Source organism: Hyperolius riggenbachi, chromosome 3 (assembly GCF_040937935.1).
Source record: "Hyperolius riggenbachi isolate aHypRig1 chromosome 3, aHypRig1.pri, whole genome shotgun sequence".
NCBI classification, from domain to species: domain Eukaryota; kingdom Metazoa; phylum Chordata; class Amphibia; order Anura; family Hyperoliidae; genus Hyperolius; species Hyperolius riggenbachi.
In genome coordinates this window covers 177,843,885-177,864,437 of record NC_090648.1, presented here as the reverse complement: position 1 = coordinate 177,864,437, position 20,553 = coordinate 177,843,885, and the positions used below count along the sequence as shown (strand labels likewise).

The 20,553-nt window shown below is 43.0% G+C and overlaps 1 protein-coding gene across 3 annotated transcripts in view; it reads left to right on the top strand.

Annotated features, from left to right (window-relative positions):
• The window catches only part of ADAMTSL3 (ADAMTS like 3), a 697,881-nt gene that overhangs the window by 527,495 nt on the left and 149,833 nt on the right, over positions 1–20,553 (top strand). For all 3 annotated transcript variants that reach the window (XM_068275326.1, XM_068275328.1, XM_068275327.1), the window contains one exon: positions 3,948–4,077. In XM_068275326.1, the coding sequence (XP_068131427.1) occupies positions 3,948–4,077 (130 nt within the window). The remainder of the gene's footprint in view (positions 1–3,947; positions 4,078–20,553) is intronic.

The window sequence follows — 20,553 nt, the reverse complement described above, 5'->3', positions numbered from 1 at the left end:
TCATCCCTAGTTTGGAAGGTAGCAGGTAACAGATGACAAGCAGTGATAAATTGAGGCCTAGGCAACAAACCCTTTTATAAAGTACAGAGTGCTGCACAAAGGACTGTCCCAGTTGCCTGTCACAAAGGCAAGTATATAGGCACACGCTGGCCAGCCTGCCCCCGTGCATCTCTTGCTCAGTCTCTGCTGTGTGTGCCCTCTCCAACTTTATTGAAGCCTGTGTCACCTGCATTTGTGTATAAGAGCGTTACTCATACAGCAGCAAATACACAGACTTTAATAAAGCTGGGGAGGGCACACGGCAGGGATAGAGCAAAAGGTGCACAGGGGCTGGCCAGAGTCTGCCTGTAAACTCATGCACATGACAGGTTAGAGTCTTTTGTGCACACCTTTATAAAGCCCCCTTAACCACTTGCCGACCGCACACTCATACCGTGCGGCGACAAAGTGGTAGCTGGAGGACCAGCGACGCACATCTGCGTCGCCAGGTGCCTCCCTAATTAATCAGGAAAGGCCGCTCGCGCGAGCGGCCGTTTCCTGTTAGATTACGGAGCGGGTCTCCGTGAATAGCCTGATCGCGGCTCGCAGACTCAATGTAAACGCAGGAGACGTTTGTCTCCTTTGTTTACATTGAACGCCGCTGCTGCTACAGCAGCGCCATAAGGCAGATCGGCGATCCCCGGCCCATCAGCGGCCGGGGATCGCCGCCATGTGACAGAGGACAGCCTGTCACAGGCTGCACAGGATGGATAGCGTCCTGTGCAGCCCCGATCACCAGGAGTGAGAGGTAGGAGAGGGAGGGGGGAATTTCGCCACGGAGGCGGGGGCCTTTGAGGTGCCCCCCTCGCAACATTCAGGCAGGCAGGCAGGAGCGATCAGACCCCCCCTGCACATCATCCCCATAGGGGGGATAAAAGGGGGGCGATCTGCCTGCAACCTGATCTGGGCTGGGGGCTGCAGAGCCCACCCAGCACAGATCATAAAAAACAGCGCTGGTCCTTAAAGGGGGGGGGGGGGGGGTAAAGGCTGAGTCCTGAGTCCTCAAGTGGTTAATTGAGTCATCAGGTAAAAATATGGGTCCCCCGCTCTACTTACCCGGGGCTTCCTCCAGCCCCTTGCAGAAGACACGTCCCACACTGCAGCTCTGCGCTCAGTTTTTGGCCCGGGGACCCCGCGGGTGAAGACGGCTACCTTCTCTAGTGCGCCTGCACCGCTGTCAATCAAGTCCACGTTGTCCGTGGTGTAGTGCGCAGGCACAGTAGTTCTGCACCTGCACATTACACAGAGGACAACGTGGGCTTGATTAACAGTGGCGAAGACACAGTAGAGACAACCTCGATGTCGCCCTCAGCACCGGCAAGGACCCCGGGCTGAAAATTGAGCGTGGAGCTGTGGTGTGGGACGTGTCATCTGCAAGGGGCTGGAGGAAGCCCCTGGGTAAGTAGAGCGGTAGACCCATATTTTTTGCCAGATGACTCCTTTAAAGCCTAGACAAGAACCACCCTTCCCAGGTCACTTCGCCGAAACAGCCCCTGGCCTAGGTATTAATACCATCCCCCCAGGCAAACTGCAGCCTGGGCAATAGCCATTCCATTAGCCCCCCCTTCCCCCACACAATAAAGCATGCTTGTTTAAAGCAAACTTGCGAGGTCATGGGCTCCCTATCTTCAGGGCCGCTCTTTTGTCCCCTAGTCACCTCTGCACGTGTGCCCTCCCCAGGCACAGAACACTCCCAGCCACAGGAGTGTGACAGGGATGTGTACACAGTAGGGTTGCGCATGTGTAGCGAAGCGCAACTGGCCAATTTACCGGAGGTGACAACGGAGTGACTGGTGATGCGGCGAAGAAGCGCAAGGCCTACATGGGACTAAAGGAAGCCCCAACTAAGTATAAAATGGTGCAGCATTTATGCTCTCAATAACACTTTAAAAAAACAAAACAAAAAAAAAAACACCTTACACACACGCACGCACGCACACACACACACCTCACAGTGCACACAGGGAGAGAAAGCTCCCAGTACACACGCACGCACGCACACAGACAGAGCTCACAGTATACACACACACACGCACAGCTTACAATGCACGCACAGCACACACATACATATATAACTCACAGTACACAATCACACACAGCTCATAGGGTGTACACACACACACTCTCACCAATGTCAGCAGAGACTGGCTGCATCTGTTTTCTCTGTGTCCCCTCACCTGAACACAATGCTGCCACTGGACCTGTTCCTCCATTCCTGCACCAATTTAGTTTATTGAAAGGGGGGGAGGGGCAAGGCAGAGTTGATCAGCCGGCTGCCAGCCTATAGGGGCAAGCCTTTTTCGGCTCACAGGAAGATGCTGCTGAGCTAATGCCTGCACTCTGGCTGGCCACAATATACACACACACACACAAAACACACAATCACTTACTCCATTGCCAGCAGACTGGCTGCATTCATTTTGTCTGTGTATCTGTAGGGTCCAGCTAGTGTGTCCCCTCTCCTCCAGGGCACCATGTCACACGTGCGCAGACAGCCTCAACTTAAGCCCCAATAGTATACACACAGGGGGCGGAGCTGCAGTGCATGCATGGCAGAGCTATATCTCCTACAGGGCTGTTTCCTACGCCTCCCTCCCTGCCTGCCTGTCACATGAATACACATGCTGGTTGGCTGCTTTTGTGCACAGGACAGGAGAGGTGGGGGCAGAGCTTTTTGCCCACCTCCGCTCCCCCCGATTCCTCCTCATTCTGGGCGCAGGCAGGCTAAGTTCACTGTATGCCTGAAAAGCGAAGCCTGCCTTGCCGGGTGTCTGCCCACGTGTTCTCTCCCAGCCAGGAGTGGAGTCCCAAGCAGCCCAGTGGGCAGCGGCAGCAGAGAGTAACAAGCGCCCGCCTCCCCCGATGTGTATGCACGCAGGAATAGGCGGCTAGTGGGCGGGGAGAGCAGGACGCACTGACTGCGTGTTTGACTAGCCGCCCGCCCCTTCACTGTAGTTGCAGCTGCGGCTGCCAGATCATGACGCGAGTGGGCGGGGCGAGCGGCGCTTTCATGGACGATGACTTCTAAGGTTTAAAATAAAGAAGGGGACCTTATTAAGACCCGCCCTTGCCCAATCAGGCGCCTGTAGGCACGTGCCTACAGTGCCTTATGGTAAATCCGGCCCTGCGTATGTATGGTGGCCTAGATGTGTCACCAAGTGACGGGTAATCTCACCCGGGAACTTCGACTTTGTATATCTGAACACAATTTAAACACCTGGAGCCATCACACTGGCAGTGTCTATTGCTCAGGACCTAAATTAAGCTGATAGTGGAAATGTTGACATTGGCTATCCAGCAGCCGATTGTCAATGCCAAAATCAGTAGCTCTGAAATGAACTGATTTTGCCCCATTTATAAACATAGATGGAATACTGCAGTTACAGATATCAATTACATTGTCCCACTGTTAATTACTGACATAACAACATGAATGTATAGAAAGAACGGTGTGTCTTTACAGGGGCCATTGCATTTTTATGCACTTCAATCTGCAGCTTTTTCAAATGACAACACGGTTTGTTTTTGGTGTCATTCACAATTGAAAACTTAAAAGTTTACATCCCTTACAACATTCCAACTATTACTAATGTTTATGGATGAGTTGCAGTCTTGCAGACTCACAGGGCTTAGATCAAATCATGCTCTTCCTAAATTTCTGGTTCATCACAATGCAGTCTCAGCATAGTATAAAGTGGAGATAATTCTGCTGTATAATAAATGTAAGAACCAACATCCATGTGGAGTAGGGAGGAGGACAGTCATTGAGATGTCTCATTTTATTGAGAAATGCTGGAATAATGCATCTGTAAATCTTACAATAACTCCCTTCACTCAGAGCTAAATGCTCCTTTTCGGCTAAAAGGAATATCATCAACCAAAACAATGCTTGTTTCTTGTATTTTCAGGAATTCAGGAAGCCATAGCTGCATGTCTTCATATACAAACAAAGCGGATAATGAATAGCTCCCTGTGTGACAGCTCACTGCGACCACCTGCAATGACCAGGGCATGCAACACCAAGCTCTGCCCTCCAAGGTATGGGCTGTACATTCATTGTAAAAACACACTGATGAATATCAATGTTTTACTTAACTCTGTGAACTGACCACATTCTGATTGCTCAGTAATTCTGGCTTTGGTTACTGTTGTTCTCACCACTCATTGGCTTTATATGCCTATAAGTAATTACAGTTATATAAAGATGCTGATTAGTTCATTCGCTGCTGCCTAGGCTGCTGTGTTAAAGTGTACCCTAGGCAACATGTGACATGATGGGATAAATATGCCACGGAGCAGAGACATCAAAACATTCATTCTACTTTGGAAATGTTTAAATATTAAATAAAACCATAGGATATCTAAAAAAAGTCATTTTTAGAAGTAGGAGGATAAATACAATTGTTTATTAAAGATGGGCCGAAGTATTCCCCAGGCGAATACTTTGCAGCGAGCCTGCAGTATTTGAAATTCGCGTTCAACACAATTTTTTTTACTAAAAATTGCGTTCATATTTTTCCCATAGACTTTAATGCGGGGGTGGAACCCCATTGGCGTACAGAGTATAGCTAGAGCTGTGCGACAGGGAGTGGTGGTGTGTAGCATCGGGTGTGCGTCTTTGATCTTTTGCTACAATCAAGCTCGCAAGATGAGAGGATATTGGCGTGGGACATTTCCGAGGAAATTGGCGTGGGAACATTTTCTTAAAGGGGAACTTCAGCCTAAACAAAAATACTGTCATCAAGTTACATTAGTTATGTTAATTAGAATAGAGAGGTAATATAATCTCTTACCCACCCTGTTTTAAAAAAACAGGCAAATGTTTGTGATTCATGGGGGCTGCCATCTTTGTCATGGGGGCTGCCATCTTTTTGGTTGAACGGAGGTGACAAGGAGCATGAGACACAGTTCCAACTATCCTGTGTCCTGATTACCCCTCCCAGCTGCATGTGCTAGGATTCAAATGTCAAATTCAAAATGTAAAAAAAAAAAAATTTGCACCAAAACAGCAGAAAGAGAGCAACAAAATCAGAAATCCCATCATGCTTTGCACAGCATCAGGGGAAAAAAGCCCGGGCAGTTTTCTTCTGTGCAGCTAAAAATGAGGCTTGTATAAAAGAAACAAAGTTCTGATGCTGTGAAACTGTTAAAGAAACACCAAGCCTTTTCAGTGCTGCTGAGTCGATTTTTAGTCCGGAGGTTCACTTTAAAAGTACAGGTAAGTATTTATGGTTATTTAAGAAAATAAAGGACTTTTTTCGTGGTTGTGTTTTTATTTCATTTAACCCTTTGCACCCCTATACTCATTTCTCCTGGGAGGGGGGCAGGCATCTGGGAGTCCCCTTCTTAAAGGAAAGTTTGTGGACTATAGGTGTATCAAAAGGCGCCTGTTTAAAAGGATGCAGAATAGCAGTAGTAGAATATCAGTAACTTTACCGATATTGTACTACATTCATATAGTACAATATCGGTAATATTTACCAATAGTTTACCATGACCTAACCTTTACCTACTCTCACACAGAACCCTCCCATGGGGGAGCCTAACCCTTAACCTTCCTCCTGGTGGTGCCTAACTCTTAATCCCCCTCATGGTTCCTAACCTTAACCCCCCTCGTGCTGCTTAACCTTAAAGCGGATCCGAGATGACAACTAACTATAACAAGTAACTTGTCTATATATCTTATCTAAGGTTTAGATGGTGTACACAGCAAAAAATAACTGCAAACAGTTTTAATAGAACATGATTATTTCTTCCTGTGATACAATGACAGCAGCCATGTTGTTTGTAAACATTACACAGAGGCAGGCTTATCTGTATCTTGAGCCATCAGCCTAATCCCCTCTCCTCCTCCCTCCTCCCCTCTGCCTCTGAAATCAATGGCTAGTAACACCTTCCCCTCCTCCTGCCCAGACTGAGCTCCCATGAGCCCTTGCTACTGCCAAGGCTCTCTGAAAATCTGTGGGTGTGGCTTTTTAAGTTTATAGGGAATTAGAGTATTAAAACAAAAACAAAAAAAGTATTTGGCTTGAGGAATGCCCTATAAACAATAGGAAAGGAACACAATTATGCAATGTGTAAAAGTTCACCTCGGATCCACTTTAAACCCCCCTTGTGGTGCCTAACCCTTAACCCCAAACTAACCTTAACCCTTTGCACCTACACCTGCGCCAACTTTAAGCTATGTGGATTGCAGCACCAAATAGCGGGTATAAAACTTGATCTGTGTAGCGGGTGGCCCTGGTGCCCACTATCATAGCAGGCGCCCTTTTAAATAAGACATGACTTACTCCCTTTTTATCTGCTCCTCTCAAAAGACCCCTTATAGAGGTTTACATAGTGTACCAGATCTATAATGCTGAACAAATATATTATTATGAAAATAGAGGTATGAGAAGGCTATATTGTTATGAAAAATTAGGCAGAGACACAAAAGTTGTTTTGTTTTGGCAGCTACATTGATCTTGTATTGTATGCCAGCATTCCTAATCAGAACTAGCATTCAACCAGCTGCGTCTGTAAGTCCTGGCCTTGTAAAAAGAAAAACAAAAATCAGCAATGGCTAGTTCCATATTTCTCTGATCCTAACTTCAATGTGAATGAAAATGGTTTCATTAAACATGGTTATAGCCTTACATTTATTCACAAAGAAATCTTGTTGTCTGAACAAGAAGCAGATTCTGGCGTGGCTCTGAATAGATGGGATCTGTTTTGCAGTGGCCATTCTGATTATTTTAGTCCATCCTTTTTAAACCTGTAGGCAGTGAGCCTGGTAACAGTGAGAGGGTTGTGGGAGAGAAAACACCAGCTCACCTTCTCGCAGGAGCAATCTCTTCAACATGTTGCTGATTAAACCTAGTTTAAACCCAAATTGACATTCCAAACAGGAAGTGGTTATAGACAAAGCAATAAAATGGAAAAGTCTGAGAGGGACAGGCTTGAAAGTAATATAAGATATCTCATCAAAAAGATCTATTTGAAGCTGTGGGATGTTTGAACAGGGCCTCTATACATGATGCGTAAAAATCTAAACAATGCTGTAGGTATGCACGCTTATTTGGGGCTGGTCCAGCTGTACAGAGGGAAACTACCAGGAAGACTTCTGTCATTCTAGGTTTATATAATTGTTATGTACAATTGGCCTCATAGAAGAAGACAAATACTGTATTCCCCTCTAGCATACATTTGAAAAAGTTGCAAGCTAATTTAGGCGCAACGTAAAATAGCGATATTACTAGCAATATCGGTAAATAACAATTTAAGTGCAACATTAAATAACAAAAACGGTAAATAACAATTAAACTGCTGTATAACATTATCGGTAAATTTACCGATAACGTTGAACCTAACTATAACCTATCCTCCTCCTACTCTCACACAGAACCCTCCCCTGGTGGTGCTTAACCCTAAGAATCTCCTGGTGGTGCCTAACCCTAAAACCACCCTGGTGGTGCCTATGCTTAACCCTAAGACCCCCCCTGGTTTTGCCTAACCTTAACACCCCCTGATCCCCACTAACAATAATACGATACATTTCAATTTAATTGCAGCAGCCCAATAAATAGCGTAACAGCTTTCTATATAATGATAAATAACAATTGCGCCCACATACATCGATCAATAACAATTGCACCCATTTTTACCATGACTTTCTCAACTGCTCTCTCCCCTCTAAATAGCATTACGATTAGTTATTTTCTTTAAGGGCCGTTCCTAGAGATGAGCCGAAATTTTCGAAATTTCGAACTGCTTTTATTACGAATGCGAAATTTAACATTACGACCCAAATTCGTAATTTCGTAATTAATTTTCAAATCGTAATTTACAATTTCGTAATCGAAATTTCACTCCCGTAATGACGAATTTCGTAGCTCCAACCGAAATTTTACTTTTTCAGGTTTGTAAGGGTTTCTATCCCTCTAGATGCCTAAAATGAATAGCACAGCCTCCTCCACCTCCTCCACCTCCTCCTCCACCCTCCCTCTCTCTCTCTCTCTCTCTCTCTCTCTCTCTCTCTCTCTCTCTCTCTCTCTCTCCAGAGATCTGTAGTATTTCAAAACCATACTCACATTCATGACATGTCCAGGGATCAAACCCAGGCCAACCACATGGAAGATAGATATGCTCACCACCATACCACCAAACACACACTAAATAGACTGCTAACCTAAATCTTACTTGTAGACAGTCATATGAGACACATGCTGGGTGCAGGGCTTTGTGATTGGACCATGGACCATGCGATAGAGTGAGGTGCAAAAATGAAATCATGCCTAGCAGAGGATGGTTTCACAATGCTAAATGCTAGGCTGGCTGTGGTGCAATTGGTTAGTGCGTCTGGCTGGTAACAGCAAGGTTACAGGTTCGATTCCATCCAGGCATGTCTTTTCCTTTTGCGTTCAACAGTTGTCCAAACAGAGCCAACAGAGCCCCAGATAGCCATGTAGAGTTAGGTCACAGCTAGCCTGGCTGTGGTGCAATTGGTTAGTGTGTCTGGCTGGTAACAGCAAGGTTACAGGTTCGATTCCATCCAGGCATGTCTTTTCCTTTTGCGTTCAACAGTTGTCCAAACACCGAGCACAAAGTTTTGCATGCGTAAAGTTTTACGCACGCAAAATACCCCATGGGGTTCAATGGCGCAGCGCGCGCACGCAAAAGGAAAAGACATGCCTGGATGGAATCAAACCTGTAACCTTGCTGTTACCAGCCAGACACACTAACCAATTGCACCACAGCCAGGCTAGCTGTGACCTAACTCTCCATGGCTATCTGGGGCTCTGTTGGCTCTGTTTGGACAACTGTTGAACGCAAAAGGAAAAGACATGCCTGGATGGAATCGAACCTGTAACCTTGCTGTTACCAGCCAGACACACTAACCAATTGCACCACAGCCAGGCTAGCTGTGACCTAACTCTACGTGGCTATCTGGGGCTCTGTTGGCTCTGTTTGGACAACTGTTGAACGCAAAAGGAAAAGACATGCCTGGATGGAATCGAACCTGTAACCTTGCTGTTACCAGCCAGACACACTAACCAATTGCACCACAGCCAGGCTAGCTGTGACCTAACTCTACATGGCTATCTGGGGCTCTGTTGGCTCTGTTTGGACAACTGTTGAACGCAAAAGGAAAAGACATGCCTGGATGGAATTGAACCTGTAACCTTGCTGTTACCAGCCAGACACACTAACCAATTGCACCACAGCCAGGCTAGCTGTGACCTAACTCTACATGGCTATCTGGGGCTCTGTTGGCTCTGTTTGGACAACTGTTGAACGCAAAAGGAAAAGACATGCCTGGATGGAATTGAACCTGTAACCTTGCTGTTACCAGCCAGACACACTAACCAATTGCACCACAGCCAGCCTAGCATTTAGCACTGTGAAACCATCCTCTGCTAGGCATGATTTCATTTTTGCACCTCACTCTATCGCATGGTCCAATCACAAAGCCCTGCACCCAGCATGTGTCTCATATGACTGTCTACAAGTAAGATTTAGGTTAGCAGTCTATTTAGTGTGTGTTTGGTGGTATGGTGGTGAGCATAGCTGTCTTCCATGTGGTTGGCCTGGGTTTGATCCCTGGACATGTCATGAATGTGAGTATGGTTTTGAAATACTACAGATCTCTGGAGAGAGAGAGAGAGAGAGGGAGGAGGAGGAGGAGGAGGATTGGTTGGTTATTCATTTTAGGCATCTAGAGGGATAGAAACCTTTGCAAACTTTAAAATACTAAATTTCGTAATCGTAATTACGAAAATTTGCGTAATTTGCGAAAATTACGAAATTTCGATTACTGCTAAAATCGTAATTGTAGTAATTTCACGAAATTTCGGAAATTCGTAATTAGGTCATTACGCTCATCCCTAGCCGTTCCACACTGCAATCTGCATTTGTAGTCCGGTGATTTTCACTAGTTGACAAGCACACATTTTGCTGTAATTATGAGTGTGATCAGCTGGTGCGATTGAGATTCCCAACGTGAAAAAAAAAACAGGGAAAAGTTTTTTTTTTAAATGGGAGATTGCAAAGCTAATTGCATAGCACCAAGTTTACTATGCAATTTGCATGCTCTGCCATTCATTTAACCCAATAGCAGGAAAAATACAGCAGGCAATACATTTGCGATTGAATAAAAAAAAATATTGCACTACTCTATACATAGCACTGCAATTACTATGTTAATCATGGTGTCCTTGCGATTGGCAAGATGCATGCGCTTCAAAAAATCTTTTTCTCCTTGCATCATTAACAGGTATACGTTATTCAAATGTACAAATGTGATCTAAATAATATCAGCTGTTCAAATGTTACTTATTAGCTACCAACAGTCCCATCTTGGTTTCTGTTTTAAGACAAGAGTGTGATCTCCTGCAGGTGCAAAAACACTGCTGCATGTGACTGACCAGTCAATTTCGCACAGACCCTAAAACAATGTCTAACTGTGAGAATCCGCTTAGCTGCCTGTGCAGGCAGGCAGCTTTTTGACCATTGTTTAGGTTTGCATGCTGCAGGACTCTGGAAAGAAGAGCTTCTGTCAGTTTTGCAGCTTGTGCTTGCAGAGGAATTTGCATACGTTGTCATGCAAATTGCCTGGTCACATTCATTGGAGGCGTGTACTATAAGTACTATGTCTTTCCCACAATGCTTGGCTGGTCATAAGGAGTCTTCCTGTGAAACACTCTGGAAGAGTGTCAGCCTTACTTTCTGTTTGAAGATCAGCTTAGAGTAATTCCTGGAAAACTGCACTAGGCAGGTTTCCTTAGTGCAGTTAGGATTGCTTATCTGTTTGTTTGTTCTGTTGCTATTGTCCTGTCCCAGCGGTGGTCGACAGGAAATGGTTCTGATCTCTGTTCTTGGAGTATAGCTGGTACAGCGGTTGCTACCAGCTATCTCTTCTGATCTGTCTCACTTGGATCGCGCTAGCATCTTGCGCTAGCGCTGTGGATCCTTCTGTTCTGTCTCCTTGGATCGCGCTAGCTACTTTCCGCTAGTGCTGTGGATCCTTCTGTTCTGCTACTCTGTACCTGGATCGTGCTAGCCACTTTCGCTAGCGCTGTGGATCCTTCTGTTCTGTCTTCCTGGATCGCGCTAGCCACTTTCGCTAGTGCTGTGGATCATATCTCTCGCTTGTCCCTGTTTTCGTGTGTCTGTCTTGTCTGCTACGACCGCTTGCTGGAGGCTCGGTGAGGTAACCGTTAAGCAAGCGCTCGCGTCCTCTGTTACATGTTTGTCTTGTCTTGGTTAGTTAGGCGTGCTTGTCTCTATTGTGCTTATCACGTGGAGACCGCGCACGAACGCGTGCACTGTTGCGAATGAGTGCGGTGTTCGCGTTCAGTTAGCGTTTGTTATTTTCCTTGTTATTCTCATTGTATTATTTGCTGTTATGCTCATTGTATTATTTGCTGTGCCTTTGCTAACCTCGTATTTTGTTCTGATCTGCCTTGTGTCACTTTTGGCAATCGCCTTTCTTGCGGTTGCGTTTCTGTTTCGTATCTGCTGTTGTGTGTGCGCTGTCGTGGGGTGGCGACTAGATTGGCGCACACACATACAACCTGTCCCTTTGCTCGTTCTCATTCGCAATCGCTTCTCTTGCGATTGCGTTCTGCGCTTCGTACAATTCCTGTCTGGCATCTGTGGAGGTACAGAGGATTGGTTCCTCTGCACTCCTCAGCGCCATCTGCCGACAGGAATTTCCCTCTACGGGTGCGTAGCACCTTTTGCTGGGTGCCTGCAAATATACGCTTGTGGAGGATTTCCGCCGTATCAGCGCACGCGTTGTGCGCTGATCACGGAGAAAGTTCCACAATCGTTACACTTACCCTAGCCTTATCCCCTTAGCTGTACCTAACATTAACTTTCCCCAAAACAATAACTAACACAAAACTTAACTTCTTCTGAATCCTGTCCCCTTATTATATTTAACACAAATAGTGTAAATATAAACACTGTGAAACAATAAACAGGATAATCCAAAGAGAAAAAAAAGGATTTCTCCTTCAGATTCAAATCACATGCCCAAAGAAATTGAGCGCAATCCTAGCACATAGAATGTGGATGAACGTGAAAAATCTGCAATTCCCAAATGCGCCATTGACTTTAATGACCAGTGTGGCAGTACAAGAAACATCAACTGAGCATACCAAAGTATCACTATTCACCATAAAAGAGCAATCAAAATTATGATATCCCAGAAAAGAGCCCAAAAAGTGAAGGAATAATCGTACTACAATTTCCATATATATTGGATAATAGTATCAATTTTATTTAAACAGTGCCAGACAAAGAACATTCAAAATGTATAAAAGATCACCACAAACTGATTGTAATCAGAATCCCTAGTGTCCATATGCACAAACTGATATACGGTAATAAACTTAGGACAAAAAGTCTATATGAAAAAGTGCAAGGTGCTGTACAAAAAGGGTCCCTTTCTTTCACAGTCTATGTGCCATATAGAATCCCAGCGCTCCCAGTGCCCACAACCTCTTTATGGTAAGCACCTACAGCACAGCACTTTATTATTTTTTGTATTCATTGATGCCCGTATACTACACAGTTCTCTATACACTTTTACTAATGGGCAACTTTTGGCCCAGATTTGCCTCTACACGTTTTTTGTATTGTAATTTTTTCTTATTTGATTTTTGTGAATTACATAGTGTTTTTATTCTACATGGCACATAGGGGTTGCTTCACTATAACAAATAGGGTGCCTTATCAGAAGCCCACTATACATGCTCAACAACGGGCTAGAGTTAGCATGCCTTATCATTGTTAACATGCCTTATCAGAGTTAACATGCCTTATCAGCGTAGCATAGAGAGCACTACGAACTTATGCCTGCTAATTGGCAATGACGAGAGCTCCACTCGTCCTGCCCTGAGCCCCTGCGGGTCCAATCACTTTAAAATACATCCCTGCACTTTGATTGGCCCAATAGGCTGCCTGTCAAGTTTCCTGTCAAGTGACAAGGCAGCCTATTGGGCTGATCAAAGTGCAGAGATAATGTCCTTTAAAGTGATTGTACCCGCAGGGGCTCAGGGCAGGACGAGTGGAGCTCTCGTCATTGCCAATTAGCAGACATAAGTTCGTAGCGCTCGCTATGCTACGCTGATAAGGCATGTTAACTCTGATAAGGCATGTTAACTATGATAACGCATGTTAACTCTGATGAGGCACGCTATTTGTTATAGTGAATCAACCCCATAGACTGTGAAAGAAAGGGGTTTTATTGTACAGCACCTTGCACTTTTTTGTATATGCTTCCATGAATCTGAGACTGTATATTCTTATAGACTTTTTGTCCTAAGATTATTATATCAATTTGTGCATATGGACACTGGGGATTCTGATTACAATCAAGTAGATGTACAGAGGCGCCAAAAGGATAAAATATGCTAAAATGTTTAAAATATTCGGGTGGCAGCGGTGGACCGGCCACTCAGAAATAGACTCGATGCTGTTGCTTAATATAAAGACAATTTATTCACATACTCCATGAACAGAACCGCAACGCGTTTCATGGGTATTTTTCTGCCCCCCCCCCCCGTTTTTTCACTACGATTTTTAACTCTTATAACAATCTCCGCACAGCCCCTGACCCCCTCTCCCAATATACCTCTAACCACAGCATTGTTTACCCATTATTCACGTTAACATAACTATGCACCAAAAATCATCAGCACACGTATACATTGGTATAAGGACACGCTATCTGTCTCTGTCTTTACAGTGTACTCCTATCTGTTTATTGCGTGAGGAAGCGGGAATATACCCGTGAAACGCGTTGCGGTTCTGTTCATGGAGTATGTGAATAAATTGTCTTTATCTTAAGCGACAGCATCGAGTCTATTTCTGAGTGGCCGGTCCACCGCCGCCACCCGAATATTTTAAACATTTTAGCATATTTTATCCTTTTGGCGCCTCTGTACCTCTACTTGTCAAGATATCCACCCTTGGTGGTTGGAAGGGTGACAAACCCTCCTTTCCTTCTTCTGAGAGCGACATCTTATTCCTGAGTGGGGACAGGTCTAATCTCCCCACCTGCCTATATAGTGGTTGCCTAAACGGTAACCCATGTATGTAAGTATAATACTTACTCTACACTAATTCTCCCTGATCCAATACATACTACACTATATTGGGCTCTCGGTTTCTCTGCTTTATCTGATTACAATCAGTTTGTGGTGATCTTTTAAACGTTTTTAATGTTTTTTTGGTACTGTTTAAATAAAATTGATACTATTATCCAATATATATGGACATTGTAGTACAATTATTCCTTCACTTTTTGGGCTCTTTTCTGGGATAACAGTGTGGCAGTACAGGTTTTGCAGCATGCAGCAAAATGTGTGCAAATTAAATAAGTGTGCTCCCTATGAAGAAGACGACAACACTAGTTAACCTCTTGAGGACTTGGCGTGTCTGGCCCCTTAAGGACCAGATACTTTTTTACAAATATGAGCAGTATTCAGTGTGGTTGACTCACAGTGATCACAGGGACCTGACTGAGATACGGAGCTCTGCCGAATAACAGCAGAGCAAGAAGCTCCAACAGAAGGAAGCTAGAGATTTGATGTTTTAATACTGGATATGTCCTAATAATAAAGAGGATTCGTGGCAAATTGGTGCGGACCTTCCTTCTGTTGGAGTGTCTCTGAGGTCTTTCTAACCTGGTCCATCACAACCATCCACTGGTGGGGTAGAGCGGTGTTCCCTCTACTAACAAGCAGAGCAAGACGGTTACAGTGTTGCAGCATTGGCGCGGACAAGGGAGTGGCATGTACACGTGAATGTGGAAGTTCAAATTTACATCCTGGCAGGGATAAGTGGACATAAACAGGGCATAGATTTCAACTAGTCCAGTCCATAAGCAGTTAAATATTTGACCTTTTCTTTTCCCTTTGTTGTAAACAACCATTTTTTGTAAACAAACTTCTGTGAAGGGAGCTGCAGAAGCAATAATTATTGTTTAGCATCTGCCACAGCAAACACTCTCAAAACTTAGGTTAGCTAGGAATTTCCATAATTTCCAAAAAGCGAGGTGGCAGTCTTGATGAAATAGCAACATTTTAAGCTCTGGCAAGTGAATTGTGATGGCACAGAGATGGGGTCAAGAAGAAGAACATTTATTTCTGGTTTCCATTAGGTTTTGTAGAACCACCAGCATTTTACTAACTGAGCCAAAAAGAATATAAGCTTTACCGAAGGTACCATATTGCCTTCTTTTTTAACACATTGCTTTGTGGATGTGAGCTGGAAGCAATAACCTGCTTGCTGAAAATCCTTGTTTTTGTTCCTGAAAGTAGAGCGACCCTTCACATCACTGAGTTTCCTACAACCTCGTCTTCCAAAACCACAACTGTTTCATGAAAGTTTTCAGGTTTTGACTATTAAGAAGGGATTAAAATACTCATATCTCTCTCCTCTAGGTGAGACCCATTGAAAAAAAAAAGAAACAACTTTATTGACCTTCTTTAAGTTACACATTAATCAGAGTTCCTTACACTTACCACATCTGGCAGACATATAATGAAAAGATCTTCATATTCCACTACCAGGTGCCAAAGGAAGGAAATTCAAGAACTGCTGTAAAACTGAGAATAGACTGAGATAAAGTAAAGAAGCCCGGTGCACATTGTTTCTCTGTAAACTGTCTATTTATATCTTAGCCTTCTGAGCACCATTCAAAGTACAGCATATAAAGGTGAGGTGTTAGGTGATTAGATGTAACACTTTTCGAGCTTTTATTTATACTTAGATCATAGCTTCTCTAGGCAGGGTACTATAAGAACTTGTGATGTGGACATAAAATAATGGTCTGCAATGTGTCCAATAGTTGGGGCAAGTCTGTAACATGTCCTGGCAGCTCTCTCCTTTCTTCCTCCGCCAGAAGTCAGAAAAAGGTCTTTTTAATAATGATTCAGGAAATTGTTTCACATTGAAGCTGAAAGAAGATTTCATGTCGGCCTCATAACCATTTCTCAGGTTTTGCGGCAGACATTGCTCTTAAATGTTCTCTTTGAAACTTGGTAATAAGCTCTGAATGTATTTATTTTCATGGCTCAGGGTTTTTTAAGCGCGTGAGCCTGCACAGGTCCTCTTCCTGAGTGGAAAGGGGCGCAGGGGAGGGCTCGGAGCAGCACTAAATTTCTGTTTTTCTTCTTATTACATGTTTTATACCCTGGTAAGACCTATCAGTTTGAGAAACAGCATTTCTTAGATCTGTCCTCAAGACCCGCCAGTTGCAGGTACTCTCTTGTTTCCAGCTGGTTTCATCAGTATCTCAGTGATAAGACACAGATTGTCCAGCAAGCTCATGGTGAACCAGAAATTATAGGACTGTGTAAGGGGCTAAAAGCCACCAAAAAGCCCTCTTACTAAAATGCCATGTAAAGCAGAAATTTTTGCTTTACAGCGATAAGATACTTGTGTGTTGTGTGAAAGTCACCAGATCGGAACTGCTGGTGGGATCTGTGGACCATAGTCTGTTAGAAGCATACTGCCTGCTGAGGTTCAGTGCTAATGTAAGTTCACTGTCACACAGCATATTAACCACTTGAGTGATGCTGCTGTCAGCAGATAGTGGGTAGCTGAATAACAGAACCAGGATCCAGTTGTGTGGTGCTCAGCTACATAATTAAAAGAACTGATCGCAAATTCGCAATGACCATGGTACAGCTTTTCCCCAACAAAATGTAAACTGGACCCTCCTGTCATTGTAGGTTCTGTGGGAGGTAATAGAAGCAAGCAGATAATGAAGCACATACAGTGTCCTGCCACAGTGCACATCATACACATTTTTCCCTTTTTACCCCTTGCCCCAAAATGACATGGGCCATTGGGATTAAAAGGAAGTCATTATTAAGAGTTGGTAAGGATCACAGAAAGAGCATCCTTTGTCCAATGGGTGGTTGGTACAGGAGACACAGCCACGTGGGATACAATTATAATACCATTAGAATGTTGAAAACTATTTTAAGTTGCCTGCAAGCCTTGTTTTTTTTTTTTTTTTTTTTGTAAAGTGTGCCTTACCTTAAAGGATAAATGTAAAATGATGAGATAGATGTATATGTACAGTGCTAAACATGCAAATAACTAAGCTGTGTCCTTTTTTGTGCCTGAAAGTGTTAACATTTAGGTATGCAAATGAAAGTTTCTATAAAGTCAGGACTTAACTGTACTAAAGAGTCAAGGCCCATACACATGCTTAACAAAACTGCCTGATTGTCGTCCAACTTTAGTCCGTTTTAATCTGTTGGACGACAATCAGGTGTGTGTATGTGTGCAAACGACTTGACAAGCGACTGATAAAAGGCGTTTCACCCGATCCAACTGTTGGATCTATGTTGGCCTACAGTCGTCTGATATTGTCCGTGCAGATGGTCCGTGTGTACAAGTCGACTGTTAAACGACTTGTATTGTTTTCAATGTGTAGTCTGTTGTTCTGCTATTGTACGCAGTATGTAAATGAGTTGGTCATTTATCCGTCCAGACGTGTGGACATATAGGTCATGCGGGTATGTCAGGTCATTTGGTTCCTCGTGTCATGTGGGTGGTTGTTTGCACGTTGTACACTTGCTGAACGTGTGTATGTCACTTAACCCTCACTGATAAGAACTTACAACCATAAAACTCTTTCCTGGCTGAGAACAGCTTCTGAGAGAGGGGATAGATAAAAAGGTCAATAGTTCATATATTTTAGCTTCTGGGACACTGAAAGACTGTGTTAGCATATGAGACAATACAATATTAAACATTCTTTTCTTAACTGATACACGGAAAATAATACTGCAAGATTCTAAAACAAAGTCATGTTTAGGAGTAGGAAGATAAATACAATTGTTTAATATCAGTTTATTTTTCCTTATAACCTTTGAGCAATAGGTTACAACACGTTTACTAAAAACTATGAAGAGTCACATTAATGGCTGGACTGTCCTGTGTATTTTCCTCCCTGCTACAGTATTGTTACTGTGGTTTATGCAACTACACATTATATCCTTAACAGGCAATACAATGGAGAAATCATAATCAAATATTTATACATTTACTTATTAGTATAATGTGCCCATTGTGGAAATTCATACTGTATTAGGCTGTGGTCTAGGTCTAAGTGTCATATTTAACTGTGAATGGCCTCAATTCACTAAGATCATGCTGGAGATAATAAGGCAAGAGAAAACTTAACTCCACGCAGTGAGAGAGTTATCTTATCTCTTCATTCCTTAACCAGTTCGCATTCAGTCGTTTTTCGCTTCATGCATCCGAACAATGTTCACCTCCCATTCATTAGCCTATAACTTTATTACTACTTATCACAATGAACTGATCTATATCTTGTTTTTTCCGCCACCAATTAGGCTTTCTTTGGGGGGTACATTTTACTAAGAGCCACTTTACTGTAAATGCATTTTAAAAGGAAGAATAAGAAAAAAACGGAAACAAATCATTATTTCTCACTTTTCGGCAATTATAGTTTTAAAATAATACATGCCTCCATAATTAAAACCCACGTATTGTATATGCCCATTTGTCCCGGTTATTACACCATTTAAATTATGTCCCTATCACAATGTATGGCGACAATATTTTATTTGGAAATAAAAGTGCATTTTTTCCGTTTTGCATTCATCACTATTTACAAGCTTATAATTAAAAAAAAAAAAGAAATATTTCATCTTTACATAGATATTTAAAAAGTTTAGACCCTTAGGTAAATATTTGTGTTTTTTTTTTTTTTATTGTAATGTTTTTTTTGTTTTTTTTGATTAAACATTTTATGTGGGCATTTTTGGGAGGGTGGGATTGAAATTGTATTATTTTTTGGAAATATATGTGTATTTTTATTTTTATTTAACATTTAGATGTAGTTTACTTTTTGGCCACAAGATGGCAGCCATGAGTTGTTTACTGTGACGTCACTCTAAGCGTACCACGTACGCTTAGAGCGACATAGGAAGCAGAAAAAGCGTAGCTTCCGAGAGAAGCTGTCGCTTTTTCTGCGGGGGAGAGGAATCAGTGATCGGGCACCGTTGCCCGATTCACTGATTCACTGGCTAACAAACCGCCGGCCGGGAGCACGCGTGCACGCGCGCGATCGGCCGCGTGGACGCGCAGGAGCGCACATGGCTTCCTGGATGTGAGTTTCACGTCCAGGAATGTCAAATAGTTAAGTTACCTCTTCTGTAGTTAATTTACCTCCTCTGTAGTTCTTTTCACACGCAGTTAATGAACAGCCTGTCTTTACCTCTGGAGTTATTTTAAGGATTGAAGAGTTAACTTAAAGACAGAAGAGTTAACTTTAGGTTTGCCTGAGGTAAAATGTTTCCTGAATACTACATGCCTTATCACCATGGTAACAACTCTAGAAACGTTATTAAAGACAGGAGATAAGCTTAGTGAATTGAGGCCAATGCCTGTTATTTGTTTCTAAGAGAATTATATTGTTGCAGTGAAATTATTTTAAAGATAACACAACATGTAGTTGCTTTACCCTGCTAATTTTCATTATCTTTTACTTGTATTTGTAATTGGTACATTTTTGGCCAGATTTGGCCAGATTAACACACAATTTGGAGAAAACCCAGATCACAGATTCAACAAAGAAAACTAGCCCCATGAACGATTCATGTTGGCGTCTTTGGAATTAGCCATGTGATTCCTGACCACTGCTATGGTCCGGGCAGTTGCTTCAGTAATTGCCTACTAATAGCTGGCAATGCAGATTTTAAAAAGGAGAATTTTTATAAAATATCCCTACAAGCTCAAATAGGTATGAATTTAATATTTGTTTTTTGTTTGTGTAAAAATACCATGACTCCCCCCTCCTCCACCCCTTCCAAGGTATATTAACCCTTTCATCCCTTTATTTATAGAGGTGGTAAAATTATGCAGGGTTAGCCAGCTGATTTATCTAAGAGGTGGTGGAAATTCAAATAAATTCCAAGCAAGGTGTATATTATGAAGGTAGTTGTCATGCTTCATTTATAAGTCTCATAAAAAGTATGGATTTTCCAATATACATAAACCAGTTTCATAAGGAAATAATTTTTTAGCTAAAACCTAATGTTATCCTGAACACCTGATTTGCTAAATTTGGTTGTGGCTGTGGATTTTTTAAACACAAAAGCCATGCATATGCATGTAACATCGGCGGGCACAGTCCTTGGTGGCACATCAGGAGGTCACAAAAAGAATTTCTTGCCGTTACACCTCATCTGAGGTTTATTATGCTTTTCTCCTGCATGGAGGCTAGTATTGGCCAGGATGGCAAAGCCAGAGAGCATGGGGCTCCACCTCCTGAACAATACCAGTCTGTATTTACTAATAACATGCTCAGCAGGACATTCAGATAAGTCTTCCTGGAGATGATTTAAATTTCCCACCTGAAGTTTATTTAAATGTATTTCTGTCAATTCCCATTGGTCTAGATGCAGATAAATGAACCAATGGAAAGCCCGGGAAAGAAATCAAATATCCCATTGATAGAACCTTTAAACACTGGGCCATTAT